General features: G+C 37.6%; 1 protein-coding gene across 3 annotated transcripts in view; it reads right to left on the reverse strand.

Annotated features, from left to right (window-relative positions):
- Nucleotides 1-14,927: 14,927 nt before the first annotated feature.
- LOC135469135 (chondroitin sulfate N-acetylgalactosaminyltransferase 2-like) overlaps nt 14,928-21,653 on the reverse strand; it is a 32,005-nt gene continuing 25,279 nt past the window's right edge. For all 3 annotated transcript variants that reach the window (XM_064747674.1, XM_064747682.1, XM_064747689.1), the window contains one exon: nt 14,928-21,561. In XM_064747674.1, the coding sequence (XP_064603744.1) occupies nt 19,903-21,501 (1,599 nt within the window). In that variant the 5' untranslated portion in view covers nt 21,502-21,561 and the 3' untranslated portion in view covers nt 14,928-19,902. The remainder of the gene's footprint in view (nt 21,562-21,653) is intronic.

The following is a 21,653-nucleotide window of genomic DNA, read 5'->3' on the forward strand; positions in this document are numbered from 1 at the left end:
ACGACCATCCTCTTGGACGTACATGTAAGATACCATAATGACGCATATATACCTTAACATACAATGTATACGCTTATATCTAATTCATAGCGTACTATACAATGCATATACCTCGTTATCTAATGCAGATCGTAATATAAATTATCCATACCATAATACAGCACTGGCATCGGCCATGCTGAAGCGAGATGTCAACTGCACACATCACTACGAGAAATTCATATTTATTTTTTTTATTCAAATTATACAATGGACATACTTTGAAAATTCGAACTGCCATTAAATTGAGAACGTTTGTATTTTTAGAATTTGATAACAGTTTTACAAATATCCAAACCTTTAAGTTGTTATGCTCATAATCAAGGGTCCCATGTAGCGGATATATTTCCCTCTATACATGTTATACAGTGGATCTATAATTAGAAATCCAGCTTTAATTTGGTATTAAAATACAACAACGTTATCTATTTTTCCTAGTGGGTAGTATTTTTTCACATAACTTTAATTAAAACTATCGGCTATCTACATGGTGATTGTCGTTCACTCTTATAAAAGCATTTGATGTACACTTTAATCGTGGGATAAGCTAATTCCCAGAGAAACTCCACTATATCAGTCTCTTAGTAGAAACTTCTTACTCATAACGCAATTTACAAGTTTTAGTTGATTCAGAAGAAGAAAAAAATGCCAAGATATTTTATCCATTCACAATCGGACTTCAAGTTCATGTCATCGACCTTTTCACTTTGGCCAGGTGACTACTCAACTGTATCAAACATGTGGTTAAGCCACAGTCTGCATGCCGAATCTGATTTAGTTCCAAATATAGGCGAGGTCACACGAGGTTCCACCACGCATGAAGATACGATCTACATTTCCTTTTCTCACTTAATCCAGTCTATATTAGGAAGTTGTTTCGAACTTACTTAATGTAAACTTTTCTGTTGTTATAATTAGACTGAAGCCAATACGATCGCAGTTTTTTTTTTGTATGTTTTCATTTCCAGAAAAGCGAAGTTCTAGGTCAAATAGTATACACTCTAAGATATCTGTGTAGGGACTAAACACAAAGCTCCATACAATCTTGCTTTCACTTTTTAAGCACGTGCTTGGCTAAACACGTAATGAGGAAAGGTGTTTAGGTTGAAATATGGTGGCATTAAACACGTGGAGGACACAAAATATTTTTTTGTCTGGGAATCTTAGACATGTTTGCCCCCAAAAAACATGGTAAGCTAAACATGTTTAATACCTATGCACAAAGCAAATGCAAACCTCCACGCATCACTCTCTTCCATTTTTTTAACATGTCATTATCTAAACATGTATAAAAGGGAGGTGCTTAGCTTGTTCTGGAGTGGAATGTATAGCGTAATAATTAATGCAATAAGAAAACAAAAACTGACCAAAAATATCATGAATTGAACTTTTAATCATGAGAAAGTAATAAATAAAAAATCTCCATGGAACCATGTTACTATGGAACAACGATAATAAAGAGGGATAAATGTCTACTCCGTTCACCTGAACTGAAAGCTTAAATTAATACAACTGCATTCAGTAAAAATGATGTAATAATGTGCATGTATTTTATTTACAAGCCATAACCCCAATGCCAGTCTGCAACTATGATGGTTCCAGACAACTTTCAGAAATATATAACTCATAGACATTCTCCAGGAAAACGTTACTTGCAGGTAATTAACCACTGAAACTGTAAGTCTTGTCCTGATATTATGATAAAGACCTGACTTACCGTATGCCAAAATTTACCACCTTCACAAATCCTACGTCACGTTCGCTACAATACAACCCTTGATTGAATTGAACACTGCAGGTACGTATAGTTCGACTTATAGTTACAGGTGAATCTTCACTAGATCAATCATTGGAACCTCTCAGGCTCAGCACATATCTTCAGTTACAAGTCGTTCCCATAGAAACCCAAGTGTGATTGTCGTCAGAGGTGCCCGCTTAAGACGGATAATCTAACTGGCCACAGCACTTTCTTTGCTCTACAACTTCACTGGTTGAAAAGTGCTGCGTATATTTTATATATGAATTATCTGATGTAACTTACTCGTAACATACCATAAAATTGTTGGTAAATATTTTACAAATTTAAAGAGTTATCGGGCATGGAATTCATTAACTTGTATTATTACTGTAGAGTATATGTACAAATAGCACCCCACACAATTCTCAATAATCAGTAAATTTTGTTTATTCATTTGCTTGCATGCTTTGGGTTTTAAATGGCAAACATTCCGCATTATGTTTGTGTACAATATACATGGTGATAGTGTCACTATCAATAATAATTGAAAATAAAACATGAAAAGCTCTTTTTAATCAAGACATGCAGTCATAATGATGTGCAAATGCACAAGGGCAAAATAAGATGGCAATCTGTATGACCTGTACAACAGTCATAAATGGATGAAGTTTGTTGGACTTCTCCACATTGTTTTCTCCAGGCATTCAACAACTTTAGTTCATCTGAAACACAATTCATTGCTTCGCAGTTCTTTCCGCGTGTCAAGATATCAAATTCAAGGAGTATCTGAAAAGGTAGGAGATAGAGTCAGCATCGATCATATTGCACAAACATGCGAGTCATCATCCCCATACATTAACACATTAACGCTGATTAACACACTGACTGCTTCCACTGACGCCACTTAACCAGTAACTGTAAACTGTTTGTCAAGAGTTTGTTTTTTTAGTCTTTAGTATTTCTGAAAGCTAAGCTGGGCATAATGAAACAGATCTGAGATCTACCTAATCTAGAACTACAACACACCGACCACCTCATGACTCACATCAACAACTACGCACATATATAATGACGCACGACACAACATAAATTGTGCAGCAGACACAAACACAATTTTATGAGGAAAAGATAAAAACAATCAGTACATACCAGTAACCCAATTGCCAAATACAGAGACACTTCTCGACCCCGTGTTTGACAAAAGTAAGCAGACCAGCAGCCTCGTTTTCAAAAAGATCACGCGTACTATGACGGCGTGCGCAAATATAACGTGTAGCGGCCTACAAACGTTTACACTAGACACGTTCGTATAGCAATTGATCGTCATAAAAATCATCATACAGACATGTTTAACTGTTACGTGTGTTCTTAATAATGTGCTTACTTTTTCGTGATGCAATTCTACATTTTTAGGTAGATGAGTGCTTACCCTTGTGTCATCTTTCTGTTTAGCTCGGATATGCTCATACAAATTCCCAATGGCAAATAAACGACGATTACGTGTTTGCAGTAATCGTGTTGAGCAATTAAACGTCAAGAAACAGACACATAGGGAATTTGCTAAACGCGTTTAGCATTTTGATACATTGTTTGACATGTCAAACCTTTTCAGGTGTCGTCGATGTGTGTTAATCCTCCACGGCACGTTTAGAGTGTACATATTATGATACAAATACAACCAGCAAAGCTTTTTTGTCTTTTGCTTATACTACAATCAATAGAATACTATTTATGAGATTTTTGACAACGCAATAACAATAATACACTGCCACAACGTGATAGTTATATTAAATAATTCATATACACAAAAATGTTTTATTGAAAATTTCTACATAGAATTATAGGCTTCAAGAACTCGTTTTGATAAGACACCGGTCTAATTTCTGACGTTTGTAATTATCATTATGTTTTCTATAGCTTATTATAATTCTCTAATGCACAATAATAACTTCAATTAGCGACACAAATAATACACACGAGACGTATATATAAAGTATACAATCGACCTCATGGAAAAAAGTAGTACATGAGTCACCAACCATCATAGGCCTATACACATTAACAGACAAAGAAAGCTACATTTAATATGCTTGCGGTTTTCACCAAACGTTTTTACCTCTCTGAGTTTAACACATTTAATTCTACACACCACTGAAATCTTTTAAAGAATCGGGTTTAATTACTTCCACAAGCTGTTATCGGATAAAGAAAACAGTGTGTTACGTATTCCATGCAAAATGTGCAGGTTTGCCCTTGAAAGTGGACAAAAAATGTGCAGCTTTATCAGCTATGCACACCTAGATTAAGATCTGCACTAAGGATTTTAATCAGTCAGTTATAATGGACAAAAAGTGAAAACCAACAAATCGGAGTAATTAAAGTTACAATGGAAGAAGAATGACTTTTTGTACATATTTATCATTTGTTGGCTGTGTTAAGTCATGAAGTCATTTTATGCACGTGGGCTCTCAATACACTGGTCACATGAGAACCCTATTTATGCATCACTGATCGTAGTATCTTATATCATAGCCAATAGTGTGTACAGATGCTTGAGTTCTACATGCTTAATTGATACAAGCCTACAGCAGCCCGTATAAGAGTGTTGGAACAGCATGTATTATGGTTAAAAAGTTCATGCACTTTCTGTGTATATGACGGATGCAGAATGGTCCGCACGCGAAGAATACAGAAGATTGACAAGCTTGCATCATTATTGATTAGGTCACTTACAGTGAGCGTGTTGGTTGGAAACTAAAGGTCTGTGGGTTTAGTATATCCATGCTATATAAGAAGCAGTTCCACATGAAGATAAAACTTTATTAAGACCTGTATTATTTACTTATTTATTTACTTGATAGGTGTTTTACTCCGTACTCAAAAATGTTTCACTTGTACAACAGCTGCCACATGAAGGTGGGAGGAAACCGCCCAGATTCCGGTGAAAACCCACGACCATCTGCAGGTTGCTGACAAACCTTTCCACTTACGGACGAAAGGAAAGCCAGCATAAACTGGACTTGAACTTGCTGGGTCATTGCGCCGCGCTGGCCCCACATTTATTATTGGCTTTGTATATAATTATACACGACACTTTAACTCTGACAAAGTTAAATTTTGGAGCAGGCCGCGATGCTTGATTTTCAATCTTTAGGCCACACGAGGTGCGAGTTCAAACTTGGCCTGGTATAGAGAACCTGTAGACAACGCGCTGTGAGCTGTGGACCCGTGGATTGACGACGTTCGTGTGCCTGTCTACGCAGTCTAAGGTTAGTTGAAGACCATTTGATTTCCACAAATATGATGTGCATACATCTCTCCGTCACATGGGAGAAAGTTCATCAGTATCTTCCCACTGGTCTTTGGTTTACACGGGGCATTCCGGTTTCCTCTACTCGTAAAACTGACCGCCATAGGATGACATGAAAAATTCTTGAGTATGACGTTAAGTAATAATCAAGTAAATAAGTAAATAAGTAAGTATATAAATAAATAAGTAAATAAAATTAAATTCCATCGGTTTCTGTATAACAATGAATAAGATTGGTCATATTTAGTCACAGTAGTTGAAGTTCATGTATCTACCAAAGCTGCATGATGCTTATCTACCGAGTGCTCTCTGTGATATCGTATTTCAGTTATAATTGTTATTATGTCTTGTCTGGAACGCATTGCCTTCACCGACAAGGCAAATATCATATTTCAGTTATAACTGCCATTATGTCTTGTCTCGAAGGCATTGCCTTCACAGACATGGCACATAGCAACATGGCAAATATCATATTTCAGTTATAATTGCCATTATGTCTTGTCTCGAACGCATTGCCTTCACAGACAAGGCAAATATCATGTTTCAGTTATAACTGCCATTATGTCTTGTTTTGTTTACACTGTAAACGCATGCATATGAAAAGCCTTGTGCACTGAGAACATTCCTACACGGAAAAAGCACAAAACACATCAGATTGGATAAGCCACTGGCCCGTAAACGTGATTACAACAAAAACTATGGTGTCTACATGTGTAAAAACGGGTTGTGTGTAGCAATACATCAGTGCATACATTTGTCATGTCTGCATGATAAACAGCCTTTAAGGGGAGGTGTAGCATGTAGTTCAACATTTCACCAGTTTCAATGTTATCACATCATGGCCTTGGAGAAAGTTCATGCTTTATTTAAAGAGAGGCAACGTTGGTTGAAAAGTGTGAATCATGAATTTAACAAGTCATGCTGCTATGTCTCTCTTGGTTCACACCCTTAACTTGGTTACTAAAATACTTTAACTATATGTCTTGTTTGTCTTTACGATGGCACTTGAGTTTTGATCATGTGTCGCATATAGTGTCAACACATATACTTCAGGTACAAAGTCATTAATAAGAGGGACGTAAAACACGTATCGCATAACATATCAGTATCGCCGTATATCGCTTGACTTTACATGTATACTGTAGTTTGTATTACACATAAGTTTTTTGAAAAAAAAAAACAGAAAAAACAGACAACCCACAACGCTATGTGAAAGCATTCACAGAGCACCAAGCCTCCGACACTAGCAATGGTAAAAATCGTTGCAAACCCACCGAATACAGTTACGGATCACCATCAAAATGTAATGGATGGATGCCTATCTGAGCACATAATTTCGCCCCAAATCTACGCATATTTTTTTTCTGTAAAATACCTGATAAACAGACAGACAAACAGACAGACAAAAAAATAAAGAATAGTAATAACATTACCTCCTCGACGAAGGTAAAAATCTTACTGACTTAAAGCGTACTGATCCCATGACAAAACTAGCCTTCCTTACGTACAGTTTTGTAAAATCATTGTTATATCTCACCTGGGATGTGTCATTCACACCGGCAAATGCCCCTGGACACATGAACTGTACTTCTCCCATCACCCCTGATATTCCCGTCAATATCAGGCAGCATGATGTTATATAAGTCAGCATTTTCTCGTATCTGTAGATAGCACACCTGTATATCACTGTATCCCTCTCACACGCATGTATACAGCGGTCGATTTCCGTCAATCATGTTACGTATGCCAAATGACAGCTAATGTGGATGTGACAGACGATATAGCTGTTGTATATCAAGTCGCCCGACTGACTGTGATCTCGGCCCATCTATACCCTTCCGTCCTACACTGCATGTATCTAGCCCCGCAGGCAAATGTCATCAGTTACAAAAAAACAATCAAAAGTGTTTTTTTACTTTGTTTAATGAAGATGGCCACGGTTGAGTGCCTTAAGAAACATGGGAATTCAAATACCATTCACCGGAAAGTTGTACAAAAAAAAATAATAATAATATTTCCTCGCAAAATCTTTTTTCCATTTCGGGTGTTCAGAGAACAGTTTTTATTTTTCACCGCCTTTGACCTGGTCTATATATATGTGTGATATATCAAACACATACCTCTATAGTATGTATGTAATGATACAGCTAAAAAAATAGCCATTTATCAGTTGTGTGTGATGAGTTGTTCTGAGAAGTTAACGATCTCTACATTAATCTATACCTTTTCAAAGCTTCCGACGAATCGCTCTCCTTATCTTGAGAGTTAAGCTTACATGATTATTGAGCTAAGCAATGGATATAGTATTTATGCATTCGTGGAGTTTTACGTCGTACTTAACAATTTTTCTTTAAGGGTGTGCTCATATACTGTGTTTTCTTGCGACAGGGCCAGTCCATGCCGTTAAAGTGCTTCCGCAACTGACGCATCATGCCGAAGACAGAAGACATGGCAACCCAGATCCCAGATCTCCTGACTTTAGAGTGGACATTCTAGCCATTAGGCCACCCAGTCATACATATACCAAAACAGTGACTGTCCTGCATAGTAATTTATTGGTGGTTTAGGATACTATAAAGCCTGAGTATTAAAATGGGAAAGAATACGGGCCTCAGCCCGCTGTCTCAACGGTTGGCGTTTTCCCCCGGGCTTTGTAGTATTTAGAGATTTGGCTACACCATGTTTCAGTTGCAATGGTCATTGATGGCTCTTCACGAAAGCATTGCCTTCACAGATTTGGCTACATGATGTTTTTTGACCATTGTAATTGATGGTTCTTCTTGAACGCATTGTCTACACAGACTTAGCTAAAACCATGTTTCAGTTACAACAGTCAACGATAGCTTTTCTCGAAAGCATTGTCTTCACAGACTTGGCTAAAATCCTGTTGCCGTTAGAATGGTCACCGATGGCTCTTTTCCAAGGCAATGCCTTCACAGACTTGGCTAAAAACCATCCTTCAGTTACAACGGTCATTGATGGCTTTTCTCCATAACATTGTCTTCCCAGACTTGGCTAAAATAATGTTGCCGTTACAATGGTCAATGATTTGGATAACGAATAAATGAATGAATGAATGCTTGGTGTTTAACACCGCATTTAACCACCACATCAGATATAGATAAAGATATGTTTCAGTAGGTAACGCATCAACGTTGTCACAGACCTGAACAACATATTGCCTATACCATGCATGTAAAAACATGCATCCATGTGAAACAAGCTTAATGTAGGCTGTTAAAATGAATTGACAGAATGAAAAGAGGGGAGCGTATTTCAGGTATAAAAGGTAACCGCCATAATAACAGATCATACAGAAACTAAGTGATGACAAAATTACCAGCAAAATGTATTATTTTTAGTTATATATAAATGTGGTAGATTATTCGTCAACAGACCCAGATGTTGTTTTCCCTGTATGTTTGCATATACATCAAGTTTTTGTAAATTATTGCCGATGCAATTTCATGTATTAAAGCACCTTTAATGACTATAAACATACATGTGTGCAGGGTAGAGTCATTCATTTTCAGTCTCATTATCTCCAATACTATGCTATAATATTTTTTGTCACGGAAATTGCGATCAGCCCACCTTTTATTCCCACTTTTCTGTTACTTCTGTAATGCATACAGTGCAATCACGTGGTTCAAATAATTGACTTGAAATTAAAAATGTGAGACAAGAGTAGGTTGTTTTGAAAGCAATTTATGTATCTCTGAGTTGTTCAGGTTTTGAAAGGATTTCTCAATTGCATTATAAGAACAGTGAGAGGTGAGAAAACATCAAGCCTATATGCGATCATTAAGTGTTCTGTTCACAGTGTATAAAGCTTCATAATGAGGTGGCTTTTTATAACAAGATGCGCAATGTCGTGGTCAAAAATATTGCATGTCACACACAATTTACATGAAAACAGCTGACAATGCATAACAAACCCGGCAAAATAGGGCACCAAGATTCTGCTGGTGGACTAAGCATCTCCGAGGCCTGGTCCTTTTTCACTGTTTTAATGGGATTGTATGTTAAATGCAATGGCAACACAGGATTTTGAGTAAATTTCTAAATGATTCAGTACTGTAAATTAGCAAAAAGAAGAGGTAAAAGTATCTGTATCAAACCGTCACATGGTATTTATATGTAACAAGACGAAATTTAATTAGAAACATCAATTTAATTTGAAGTGACCGAGGCAAATTTTAATTACAGGTACCGGTATATAGAAAGTCGTTGGCCAAATATGAAAACAGTCACTCGATCGTATATGTTTTACCCATCTAACACTACTTCCAAAAAGCGATGTGTATGAAAAGCCGTATTGCATATTATCAACAATCTATCGAGATCATATACTGCGGCATTTTTTCACCCATAAACTTCGTCTTTAATTTTACGCTTGTTGTTAGTTGAGGACTGATGATGATTATCTGTGACATTATGTGTATCTATGACGAGGGGCAGGGGAAGGGGGGGTCGAGGGCCGGGATGGTCATTTGCATCAACAACAAGCCAGACAAAACGACACAAAAATATGTGCATAGGTGAGAATACAACGTGCAGTGACGTGAAGACATTCCATTTATCCATTATTTATGTAAATCATACATATTTATAACGGGTGGGGGGGGGGGGGGGGGCTCCGTGGCTGAGTTGGTTAGCTCGCTAGCGTAGCGTAATGACTCAGAAGCCTCTCACTGATGTGGTCGCTGTGAGTTCAAGTCCAGCTCATGCTGGCTTCCTCTCCGGCCGTACGTGGGAAGGTCTCCCAGCAACCTGCTGATGGCCGTGGATCCGCGGACGGTGCAAATCACACGTGAATGGTACCATGCTCGTGCCACGGGCCGCGGGGACGAGGGAACGAAGACCGTACCGTTCGCGAACGTATTATAACAACAAAACAATCTATGATACAGTTGCCCATTAGTGAACAAAGCTTTATCATACGCGGCCAGCAACGAAACAAGTCAAAAGTAATAATAACATTTCCTCGCAAAATCTTTTTTCCATTTCGGGTGTTCAGAAAACAGCTTTCATTTTTCCACCGCCTTTGACCTGGTCTATATATATGTGTGTGTTATATATCAAACACATACCTCTATAGTATGTATGTAATGATACAGCTAAAAAAAATAGCCATTTATCAGTTGTGATGAGTTGCTCTGAGAAGTTAACGATCTCTGCAATATATATACCCTCTCAAAGCTTCCGACGAATTGTTCTCCGCATCTTTAAATCATACATATTAATAACGTGAACATACGATGAAAACATACAGATATGAAAGCAGTGAATAGCATGGAAGCCCGATCAGGACATCTCACTCCGCGTCCTGTGGATCGCGATCCGCGGACCGTGCAAATGCTCGTGACGCAGGCCGCGGCAACGCAATTTATTGACTTATTTATTAGATTTGTACGCCTTCCTGAAAGTGAAATATTCTTGAGTACGGCGTAAAACAACAATCAAATAAATAAATAAATACAGACATCATTGAACCTAGCTACCTTCTTTGTCCACAGAAAAATAAATATAGCACATATGCAGCCATCAATGAGCCAACACCCGCACCCGTCCAACCAGTTGTGCAATGTTCAGTAAAGTGACCTACAACACTCGGCCATCAAAGATCATATTTAGATTTAGTTGTTCGCACAGCTAGTTCACACCAGGCAGTGGAAAAGGCTTTCTCGGATGTACAAGACCCACAAACCAGCCATACATATCATCATCAATGAACAATAGACCATTGTTAATCTATCATCAATCGACCAGGGTTCACCTAATCTTTGTAGTAAACTGCATTCAACGAATCAAGGGGGCCTCCGTGGCTCAGTTGGTTAGCGCGCTAGAGTAGCATTATGACCCAGGAGCCTCTCACCAATGCGGCCGCTGTGAGTTCAAGTCCAGCTCATGCTGGCTTCCTCTCCGGCCACACGTGGGAGGGTCTGTCAGCAACCTGCGGATGGTTGTGGGTTTCCTCAGGGCTCTGTCCGGTTTCCACCCACCATAATGCTGGCCGCCATCGTATAAGTGAAATATTCTTGAGTAGGACGTAAAACACCAATCAAATAAATAAATAGATAAATCACCGAATCAAGCTTATTCACCAAGCCAAACCCTAATCATGAACCAAATGAAGATTATGTCAAGATTGCATTCTCACTTGATCACCATTCAACCGTGCACTGTACAGCAAACTCTGCAAATGAAGCATGGAAGCTTTGGCAATTAGCAAAGGTACGACCTGGGATTAAGATAGACCTCTCTAGAACCCACGTATCACAATGCACTATAGGATAGACATTAACACATCAAAGAAACGATCACGACGAGGACTGAAATCTAAAAATGGCAATTATATTTCATTCTTACTAGAGAAACAACTGAGTGTTACGTGCATGTGACTGTAACTGAGTGCTTCGTGCGTGTGACTGTAACTGAGTGTTACAACAATGTATACATATAGTCTGTAAAGCATCGATGAACGCTAAGGTGCGGCAGAAGAGCCAAGGCTTAGTGATATTCGTCAATAAGCATTGAACTTGCTTGCTGAAATATCTTAATTTCGATTAGTGACTATAAATTAAAAGGGCATTAATTAAAATAACCCCATCATATCAGAATCAAGGAAAAATATAGAGAAAATTCAAGAACACATCAATAGCTTAATCCAGCAGAAGATGTTCCATAGCATACATTATTCAAGGCGGCTGGTAAACCTTTCTACCATCTTGGACAATGGCTCATTTTCTATCGACTTAAGCGCATTCACGGGTAAACGTGCATGAAATAAATATATGTCAAACATTCATCTTTGCATGTCAACACGATAACATATGCGTGAATAAGACAGAAAGAAATTGTTGCCATTGAATGTTTCAAATATTTATTCTCGAAGATTTTCTGCGTGTAATATCACCAAGATATGACAATGAAAACACCAATTATAGATTATTCGATATCATTTGTTTTTTCTACATAATTAATAATGAAACAATTCTGTGTTTTATCGACGTTTTTCCATGGGATACACAAGAGCGCTTAAGATATAGACGAGATAGAGTTATCCCCAAAATGACACTGATTGTTATCACTGCAGCTGTATGCGATATTAACAAGGTCACCACTGTATCAGATGTACGAGTCTTCACGTCAACTCGACATATTTCACATGCCTGTGTACCACCACAAATGCCACTATTTAGTGAAGGAATTCGCAACAAAACACTATTAACTGGTTAAGAAATGTAATACACAATAAACGTATAACTCAGCCAGAACTGTTAAAATTTATCGCGTTTTTATAGGCCTGTGCTGACGCAATCTAGTCGTTAGAGCACATAAACGTGTATGAAGAAAGAACACGACATATATTACGTCGGCACCCCAAAAAGACAAACAAAAAATATAAACAGTACAGTACGCAAATATCAATATTAATCAAATTTTAAGAAACTCCTCCTGATATTTAAATTTGTGAGAATTCCAAAGGTTTCAGCTTGATATGAAAACAAAGTTTCGATAGCCGGCATTGTAAGTATTTTGCTTCAGATATGTAAATGAACATTTACAGTAACCAACAGTATATAGACAGTCACATAGCTTAACTCCACAGCTTAATTACTGAATAGTAGGTTAAGTACAAAAGCTTCCTCACATCTTTATCTATATTGCTTACACATTTATTGAAACAAAAGAGAAGAAAATGTTTGAGAAAAATTACCTCAGACAGGAAAAAGGTTCACTCAACCAACTAGGTAAGCATTTACTCTGATCTTTGGTTAGACATTGTGTTTGGATGCAGAGACTCCTGATGGAAGCATGTAGAACCATAAACATTTAGTAAGACAAAGTCACCAGTGAGCTTCGACTAACTCATCACCATATTAACATGCTCTTTCGGCCTTCTAAAGACTTTTATCTAATTTTTAGAGGAAAAAAATGAGGGGGGTGGGCTGGGACGCATAAATGCTGAGAAATTAACATCTGGGCCTTTGTTGTTTAATTATTATTTTCTTATAAATAGAGAATGGCATATCTGTGGGAAAGATTCAGTCTTATACGCAGCAAACTGGTGTGAAAATACCGAGCTCTATTGACGGTGTAAAAGATATCAAAGTAATTATACGGAATGACATACTGAAAACAATAGAACGGGGCCTCACTGAGGATCGCCCACGTTGAGAGAAGTATAAAGGTGTCTGTATTGTTAACATAAGTGCATTATTCAAAGGTGTACACGCATTTTATCACAAATATTATCGACAGCATACGTAAAACATTTGTCATTCAAACTCGCTTGGCCGGAAGGTGAATTACGGTATAGACTTGTATGTGAGTAAATCTCAAAAGAGTCATGTAAGCTTTAAGCATACATATCCCATTCAATTCAGTATGATATAAAAACAAATTTTCGTCCTTCGGTAAATAATGATGCAGCCACATGTAAAGCCGTTAGCCATCGTCTACTGAAAGTTTATTTTCTCATTAAAACGTTCGTAGAACATTTGTCTCACAACATATATACAGGTTTCATTAAATCTATCGGAGCGGTGTGGTGTAATACGAGTGTGCAGGCAATCAAAGGAGTGAGAACTGTGCGAATATCTATATGGATTGTGAATCATATCAGTTTACAGGAAAACTAAAAGATACAACTAAACCCAGAGCATTCATGTATCTGAACTATTGTCATTACAAGAATCTGTCGCGTATATACGTTCCCTAGCGAACATGAAGTGCTTGCATTAACCACGGTCCTTCGCTGAAAACCTAAAATACCAGATCATGTCTAAATAGCTATATAGTCACTTTTACATTTCTAACCTATCAAGAGTTTATAGAGGCACATATATACAGAGACGATTCTAGTTAGCGTCATTACTTATCCCTGCAAAACCCAGTGTCTAGGGTATTCCACCAAACAATTGCAAAAAAAAAAAAAACTATATACCGTAGTGTCAAGCATATTCAAACGCCTTCACTCTTAGGTTTCTTTACACTATAGAATCAGTACAGTTCACTTGTGAGCAACTAGGGACGGAGTGTTCAGAATCTCTGTCGCCCTGCTACATAATTATGTCTATAATTCCGCTTAATCCGGGGACTAGGGGCCATACATGTTCCGTGTTAAACTAGACTGTCACGTTGGATATATGAACGTGCAGCAAATCCAAGCGCAACAACATTGATAAACAACTTATGAAGTAGCAGTGTTCACGATTTGGATACTGATTTAATTCTTTCACACAGAACATTCTTTACTTCTTTTCGTCATCAATGAAGAGTTCTTCGTGAAGTTGTGTTAGAGATTGCGGTTGATGGGTGGTGTACGAAGGTCTGTTTCGACGACTCGATCCTAGTCACTGGACACAAAATACCGGGAAATGATTCAGTTGTTTTCAAACAATTTCCGGAGGAAATCCAATTGGATTCTAGACATGACTGAATATAATATATAACCAAAGCCTGATGCACCACCACATACATTTTCAACTACTGAAGGAACCAAAGATTCACACTGTTTTGGGGACCTGACTGAGGCTAAAGAAAGCGTCCTTCAGTTCATAGAGAGCTATGTGATTCTGTTCTCTACAGGAAGCTCTTAGCCAAACCATTATTGATCTCTCCTTCATTTTTTTGCACATAACTCATTTTGACTGTTAACAAAAACTTGAACTCACACTTGATTACGGACATCCTCTCGGTTTCCCAGCCTATAAAAACACTGACATACATAATAGAAGATATTCCTCGGGAAACACAAATATTTCTTATGTCCAACGGATTCTTTATCAACCACGTATAAGTAAGCTTAAGTGACGCCAAATGCTTCCATTCAACGTTTTATTACATTTTAAACAACAGGCATTGTGCAATATATATATATGGTCATTTTACCCAAGTACAAACACGTAATATAACACGCAATTCTGAAAGGTCTGCTCAATGACAAATATATGTATACGGACTTCACCAATGGTTAACTAAATTGTACAGTTTTATAACATGGGAAGAAAGAAAGCCGTATAGGTTATAAACATGGCTACGGAGTCGACACAGGTTGGTGGCCAATGGAAGTAGGGTTGAATCCTCTAGCCTTGTGTAGTACCTAACACTCAGTTTGGCCTGGACTCGACTGCTTCTCACACCAGCAAGTCAGTGACAACTGTATATCTGTAGTCCTCACTGACTGCCTTTTGTGTAAAGGAGGGCCAAGGTTAAGGTTAAGCCAAAAACCGTGTATTTAACTTCAGATCTCTAACATACTGCACAGCCAATCAGTGTCAATCCTGCATACCTTTATAGAAAGCAAATTAAATGCATGAATACTTGAAAGACTCCATGTTCAGTCTGACACAAGTTGAGGTAGAGGTTGTCATTGGCAAAATAGCAAATCTAAGACCAGCTGATGAGCCCATCAGCCCAAAAGTGTGGGCATGGTGGTGAGGTACAGAACAATGCTTCAGCAGTGAATCTATAGCAATACAAGTACAAGACTGAGCAGCAAATGTATGGCTTTAATGCCATATAATAATAACCAAATTTGATAACATATTTGAAATAGATCCCGAACAAAGGTTACATATAAAAACAGAATCTCCCATGTTCAAATGAATCTGGTTTCAAACAAGATAACGCCAGGTTTAATGCCAGTTCTAGCTTAATTATTAAAAATATTTCATTCATCTTATTCAATTCTTGTTAGATGTTGCCGTCTGGGTCAATGCTTCATGAACAAAAGACAGACAAAAGTGTTCTGGAATAATATTGAAGGTAAACATATAATGACTTTTAAGTAGAATGTGCAAATACAGGGAGAACTGTGCTCTTGTCTAACCATTCCATACACACCAACTTTCTGCAGAACTATTCTGTGTACTCTAGTATTTCTGTATACACCAACATTCTGTGTACTCTGTATACAAGGATCAGCTTGTTTCTTTTTCATATCTGAACTCTCAGTACCATCATACATATGTTGATCACAAAAGTATAAATGCTCACATCCTATATGTATACATATATTTGTGAGAAAATAAATACTTCTGATCTTGCTTTAATAAGAAAGGTCTATGAATCTGAACAGGAGTAAACTACTGGAGCAGAAGAAATGTTCTGGGTATAATTACCTTAATGATACAAACCCAGCAATTCGTGTCAGAAGATAATTGTGTTAATTTATTCTACAAGACGAAAGTTCTTAACATTTACAAATATGCATGTGAGACAATCTTGTGCAAGTGTACCTTTTCAATAGGGATGTACAGTCCTATTCTACTCAACATATATGATTTTAGACCAATTTCTCTAAATTTAAACCTTGTTAGGAGAGCTTTATAGGAATTCCCAACATGTTGCAAAATGTAATCATATGAAACACACTATGTGTTTCATCAGTGCTTTACCTTCTTGCAAAGAAAATCTAAATGCAAAATGCATACTTTGTACATGACATGTTTTGGTGCAAGTCCCTACAGACAGACGAGGCTTGCAGGTGTCTTTATGACAAACTCTAGTCAAGATACCCACACCTGGCGGGGCTGTTAGCAAGGTAAAATGAGCCCTCAAGGCTTGCCAATAAACCTACAAAGTCTGGCATAAGTATACATGTGTATTTAAAAACAACATATAATGACATAACAAAAAAGGTTTTATAGTTAGTATCTTGTTGTACTAAATACCTATTACAGATATCATTAACATATCTGGATGCTCTAAGCACTGTGACATCATTCAGTAGGTTTGCCAGCAAAGGCCATACTTTACCAGTCCCATGGTCGCTGGGCACAATCTTGTACAGTTTAAGCCCACTGCCATTCAAAGGTGTAGAGTATGCATTGCCTACATAGTTGGTTACGTTTTGCGTAAGAAGATACTAGTACCTTTAGAACAAACAAGTAAATGCAGGACATTCAAACAAAACAACAACCAAAACAGACATCATACTCATAAAAAAAGAAAACCCTGCAACACATGACATCAGGCAGGACATACCTTTTAACATCACCACCTTGTTGTAATAATAGATCAACAATACAACTATATATATATATAATTTATAAGCATACATAGAATGAATTCCCTGAAGAATGAATTACTGTATAAAGATTTATGTAATTCGTGCATAAAGAGGCTATGTCAGAGATTTTTGGCAAAATATTTATATTTGCAAACGAAATAAATTTTTCTGTATTTATCAAGAATAGCTCAAACTATTGCCTAGCTGTAAATATCACACTTGTATCTGTACCACACTGTATTTATAGTGTTTAATCAATTCTAAAGTTCCAACAAGTTATACTGAAATCATTATAATTTTAAGAACTTTATTACTAATTTCATACAGTGACAAACACAGACCAAGATATTTTGTGAAGGTAATTATATGGGCTATTCTACAATAATTTACTAAAAATATGACTGGATTTGCACCACATGTTTTTTTTTTTTTTTTTGTTCTGACCAAAAATCTCTGGTATAGCTACGTTAAGAACTCAACATATTATAAAGCAAGAACAGGGATCCCGCTCTGGACATGTGGTGACAATATGAGTGTCTGTGTAAAATGAAAAAATAATTATTTGCATACAAAACACTTTTGCAAATACTTTGCCAGAAAAAAAGGTAACAAATTCAGCGAGTTTTTTTTATATCTGTTCATTGGTACATGGCCTTTTCCATTAGTTATATAATCATTAGTAATATTTTTCCATAAATAATTTGAAGCATTTTCTTCTAAAAGTGAACAGTAAAACTGAATAAATGCATCATACATACAAACATCTAATCTCTTCTATATTCCTCTTCCTGAATTTATACCGGTATAAAAATATCAGTTACAGAAAACTGTATGAAGATAACAACTTTGGAAAAAGTTAACATGTATACAGTATAACAAAGACAAAAACATGCAGCTGCTGTGTATGTATTTGTTCATGCAGCAGTTATAACATTCAGACTAGACTATAAAAAGTTCTTTGGTTTTGAGAATATAACATGTTGACAAAAATGACACAAAAGAAAATGAATACTGGAATAGTACCTCAGCCAGCAGTTTGAAAAAGTTTCATTAACACGATTCTTTCCATAATGATGACTTTAAAATATCAAATCCAGGAGTCCAGGAAGTAAATTGTTCTGAGTTTGCATCGAATGACAATTTAAACAAGTGAAAGTCTGTAGACAGGTTCTTTTTAACAGGGGAGATCACTCTTCTCCACTGAAAACAAGTATGAACCTTAAGAAGCAACCTCTGAATAACAAGGAACTAATTGTTGTATCTAAAAAATATATCATCATCATTAACTATACAAGTAGGCTCTGTCCCTGGACTAGAGTCTTAGGGTAAATCAGAAACAGTGTACTCCTCCCTTATGACATTACAGGAACATTTAGAGTATTTGCTTATAAATTTAAGTATACTTTTGAAACATATTCTTGTACAACAAATATCTGTCTGCTATTGCCTGTAAGAAAGGAAGGTGCACCTTTTGTACTCTGCCAGTTAGTGTATGTGTTTGTAGGTAAACAGAATTATCTACAACACAGACATTTGATAAATGTATAAACAATTAGTACTTGCTTAACACATGGAATTTATTCAACTTATTTTCTTCATTAATATATTAAGGGAGACAACTTTGATGTGATCACCACTGATTTTTGAGCAGAATTTCTCCTGTGATAGGTATTGCATGATTATGCTATATTCTCTTCCAGCACTAACAATCTTGACTAAAGAAAAAGCTAATGAACATACAAATACATTTTGCAAAAATACATGACACATGTGAAAAACTAGCTTTAGAACACACTGAGTTTAAAGCACTTGACCAGATGGACAAGTGGCAGGTTTGAACATGCTGTGTTTAAAGCACTTGACCTAATGGACAAGTAAGTGGCAGGTTTGAAAATGCTGGTTTCAAAGAACTTGACCTGATGGACAAGTAAGTGGCAGATTTGAAAATGCTGGGTTTAAAGCACTTGACCTAATGGACAAGTAAGTGGCAGGTTTGAAAATGCTGGTTTCAAAGAACTTGACCTGATGGACAAGTAAGTGGCAGATTTGAAAATGCTGGGTTTAAAGCACTTGACCTAATGGACAAGTAAGTGGCAGGTTTGAAAATGCTGGGTTTAAAGCACTTGACCTAATGGACAAGTAAGTGACAGGTTTGAACATGCTGTGTTTAAAGCACTTGACCTGATGGACAAGTAAGTGGCAGGTTTGAACAATCTGCATCGGTATGACATCAGTAAAAACAGAATGTTTAAAGACATAGTAATATTTGTGTTCGTCCATTCTTCAATCTGCTGTGTAGGTTAAGAGGCCAAGATTGTGCAGTACCACTCATTCCATTAAAGACAGTGAGCTGACCTGATTTCATACACTATATTTCACCTCAAGTTCAGCACTTTTCAAGTGACACATTTAGCTTGACTCCTATTGATTTATCCACCTTAATACGGGCACTTACAGTTTTTGTGATGATTAATCATTTTTGATTATCAGAAAAAAATTCAGTGCTGGCATCAAACATATCATTTAAAGCCTTTGCATGCTTGTGAAAGTATATTTTTACAAACCAAACTTTAGCTGAAATACAGTAGTTCAAAATAATGTTAAATTTAATTTACAGCCTGAATAAAGACATTGAGTGAAATGCCTTCTTTTTTTTATACATAAGGAAAGTGAGTGTAATCCCTTTTTCCTTACTTTTGTAAAGATCTGAGTAGAAAGTTTTATCTTAGGTGGCACAGTAGCAAAAGTCTTTTTTAAGAAAACGAAACCATAAATGTACATCTGTGTTAAGGTCTATACTCTTGTTTGCGATGGAGGGACCAAGTTGATGCGTTTGTAGCTGCGATGTACATCAATCTCATCTTTGAAGGCCAGTAGACCCAGCTGAGCATGAGACGCCTCATTAAGGGCCTTGGAACGAATACAGCTACGGTACTGATCCGAGCTAAGGTTTGGGTCACAGTACTTCTCATGCCACAGGTGAAATATACCTGGATCTGTGGCACGGATGACCATGTATTCACTCTTTACATACTTCTGATATAAGAAAACATCCTCCCCTCCCCACCCTGTGATATGTTCATCAAAGCCCTTCACTTTGAAGAAGTCTGAACGGTATTGGCATGCCATGCCATACCCAAAATCTCGCCAAAAACCAGAGTCTTTAGAGATGGTGAGTTGGTCCTTAGCTGATGGAATCTCCTGATCCTGAAGTTTGTAGACAACATTAGGATTGTAAAGACTGAACACCATGGGGTAGTAGACCCGCTTACCTCGCTCTGTGTTCAGCCGACACCGCTCCAGGAAGTCGGTGCCAAAAACAATATCCACATCACAGAGAAACATAAGAACATCCCCTCCCTTCCAGTTGAGAGCACCGAGCTGCAGGCCCCTCCCGCGGGCAAATTTCTCGTTCACAGTGATCATTTTCATACTTTTGAAAGAATAGGTTTTGGACACCCTGGACATAAGAGCTTTCGCCTCCTCTAATCCCTCATTGCCAAAATACACGATAGTCAAATAAACCTTTGTGTCCTGCTTAATTCCAATTTGGACGAACATGTCCATAAAATGGCGGAATGTTTCAATCCTACCAGAGAGTGGAACAATAATGTTGATCCATTCCTTACTGGTCTGAATCTGGTCAGTCTTAACTGACTGCAAAGGCCCGAATGGTCTCATCACTGTGACTTTAGTATACTGTGCTGTGGTCCCACGGTTGTCAATGTTACGGTAATAAAGCTCATAGTGAGTTCCTGTTGTCGGTTCAGTCCTGTACACACCTTCCAGAAAGTCGTCCATCACATATCGCTTCTTTGCTGGAGGTCGATCCCTATTGAGCGCTTCTAAACCAAATCCAACTACCTCAAGGATGTCCTTTTTCTTAAAGCCAATAGGCTTTTCAACCACCCTCTTGCCCAATCCTGGGTCCACCATATAAATCCTGGTGAGGGTGAAGCGATTGAATGGCACCACATCATATTCGGTCTTCAACGGCAGACCCTTCAGAATCTCGGCCTCTTGCAGTTTGTTCCAGAAGTATTTGACTTGGCCCACAGTTGTGTGGTACACGTTGGCTCGCCCTGGCTTTGGTGCCGAAGAATTCCATCTAAGGGCTGAACTCAGATTGTGTGCTTTGACTTCCGCTAGGATAAGTTGTCGTTGTAATGAGGCAATGTGCTCTTTGAGCCTTGCCACCTCTTCCTTGTGACTCTCGTCTTTCTGCAGCAGCAATTGCTCGTAGTGTTCTTTCCCGGGGTATTTGCCCAGCCCTGTCACACCGTCTTTCTGGCTCAAGTGGTTGTCAATGTTGAGTCCGCACTTGGCGATAAACATCATGGTCATGACGGATAGACTGAATAACAGCAACAGGACCCGTGGCATAGTTTTCATCTTCAGTGCGATACATCTTCACTGAGGCCTCCACTCAATGTCTTACAGGGGACACAGCATCTGAAAGTAAGAGAGTATATATGAAGGTAAATCTGAGTCAAGACATTGGTAAAACATACACTCATCAAATTCATCCTTGAAGAGAAATGCTT

The sequence above is a fragment of the Liolophura sinensis genome, chromosome 1 (assembly GCF_032854445.1).
Source record: "Liolophura sinensis isolate JHLJ2023 chromosome 1, CUHK_Ljap_v2, whole genome shotgun sequence".
Classification (NCBI taxonomy): domain Eukaryota; kingdom Metazoa; phylum Mollusca; class Polyplacophora; order Chitonida; family Chitonidae; genus Liolophura; species Liolophura sinensis.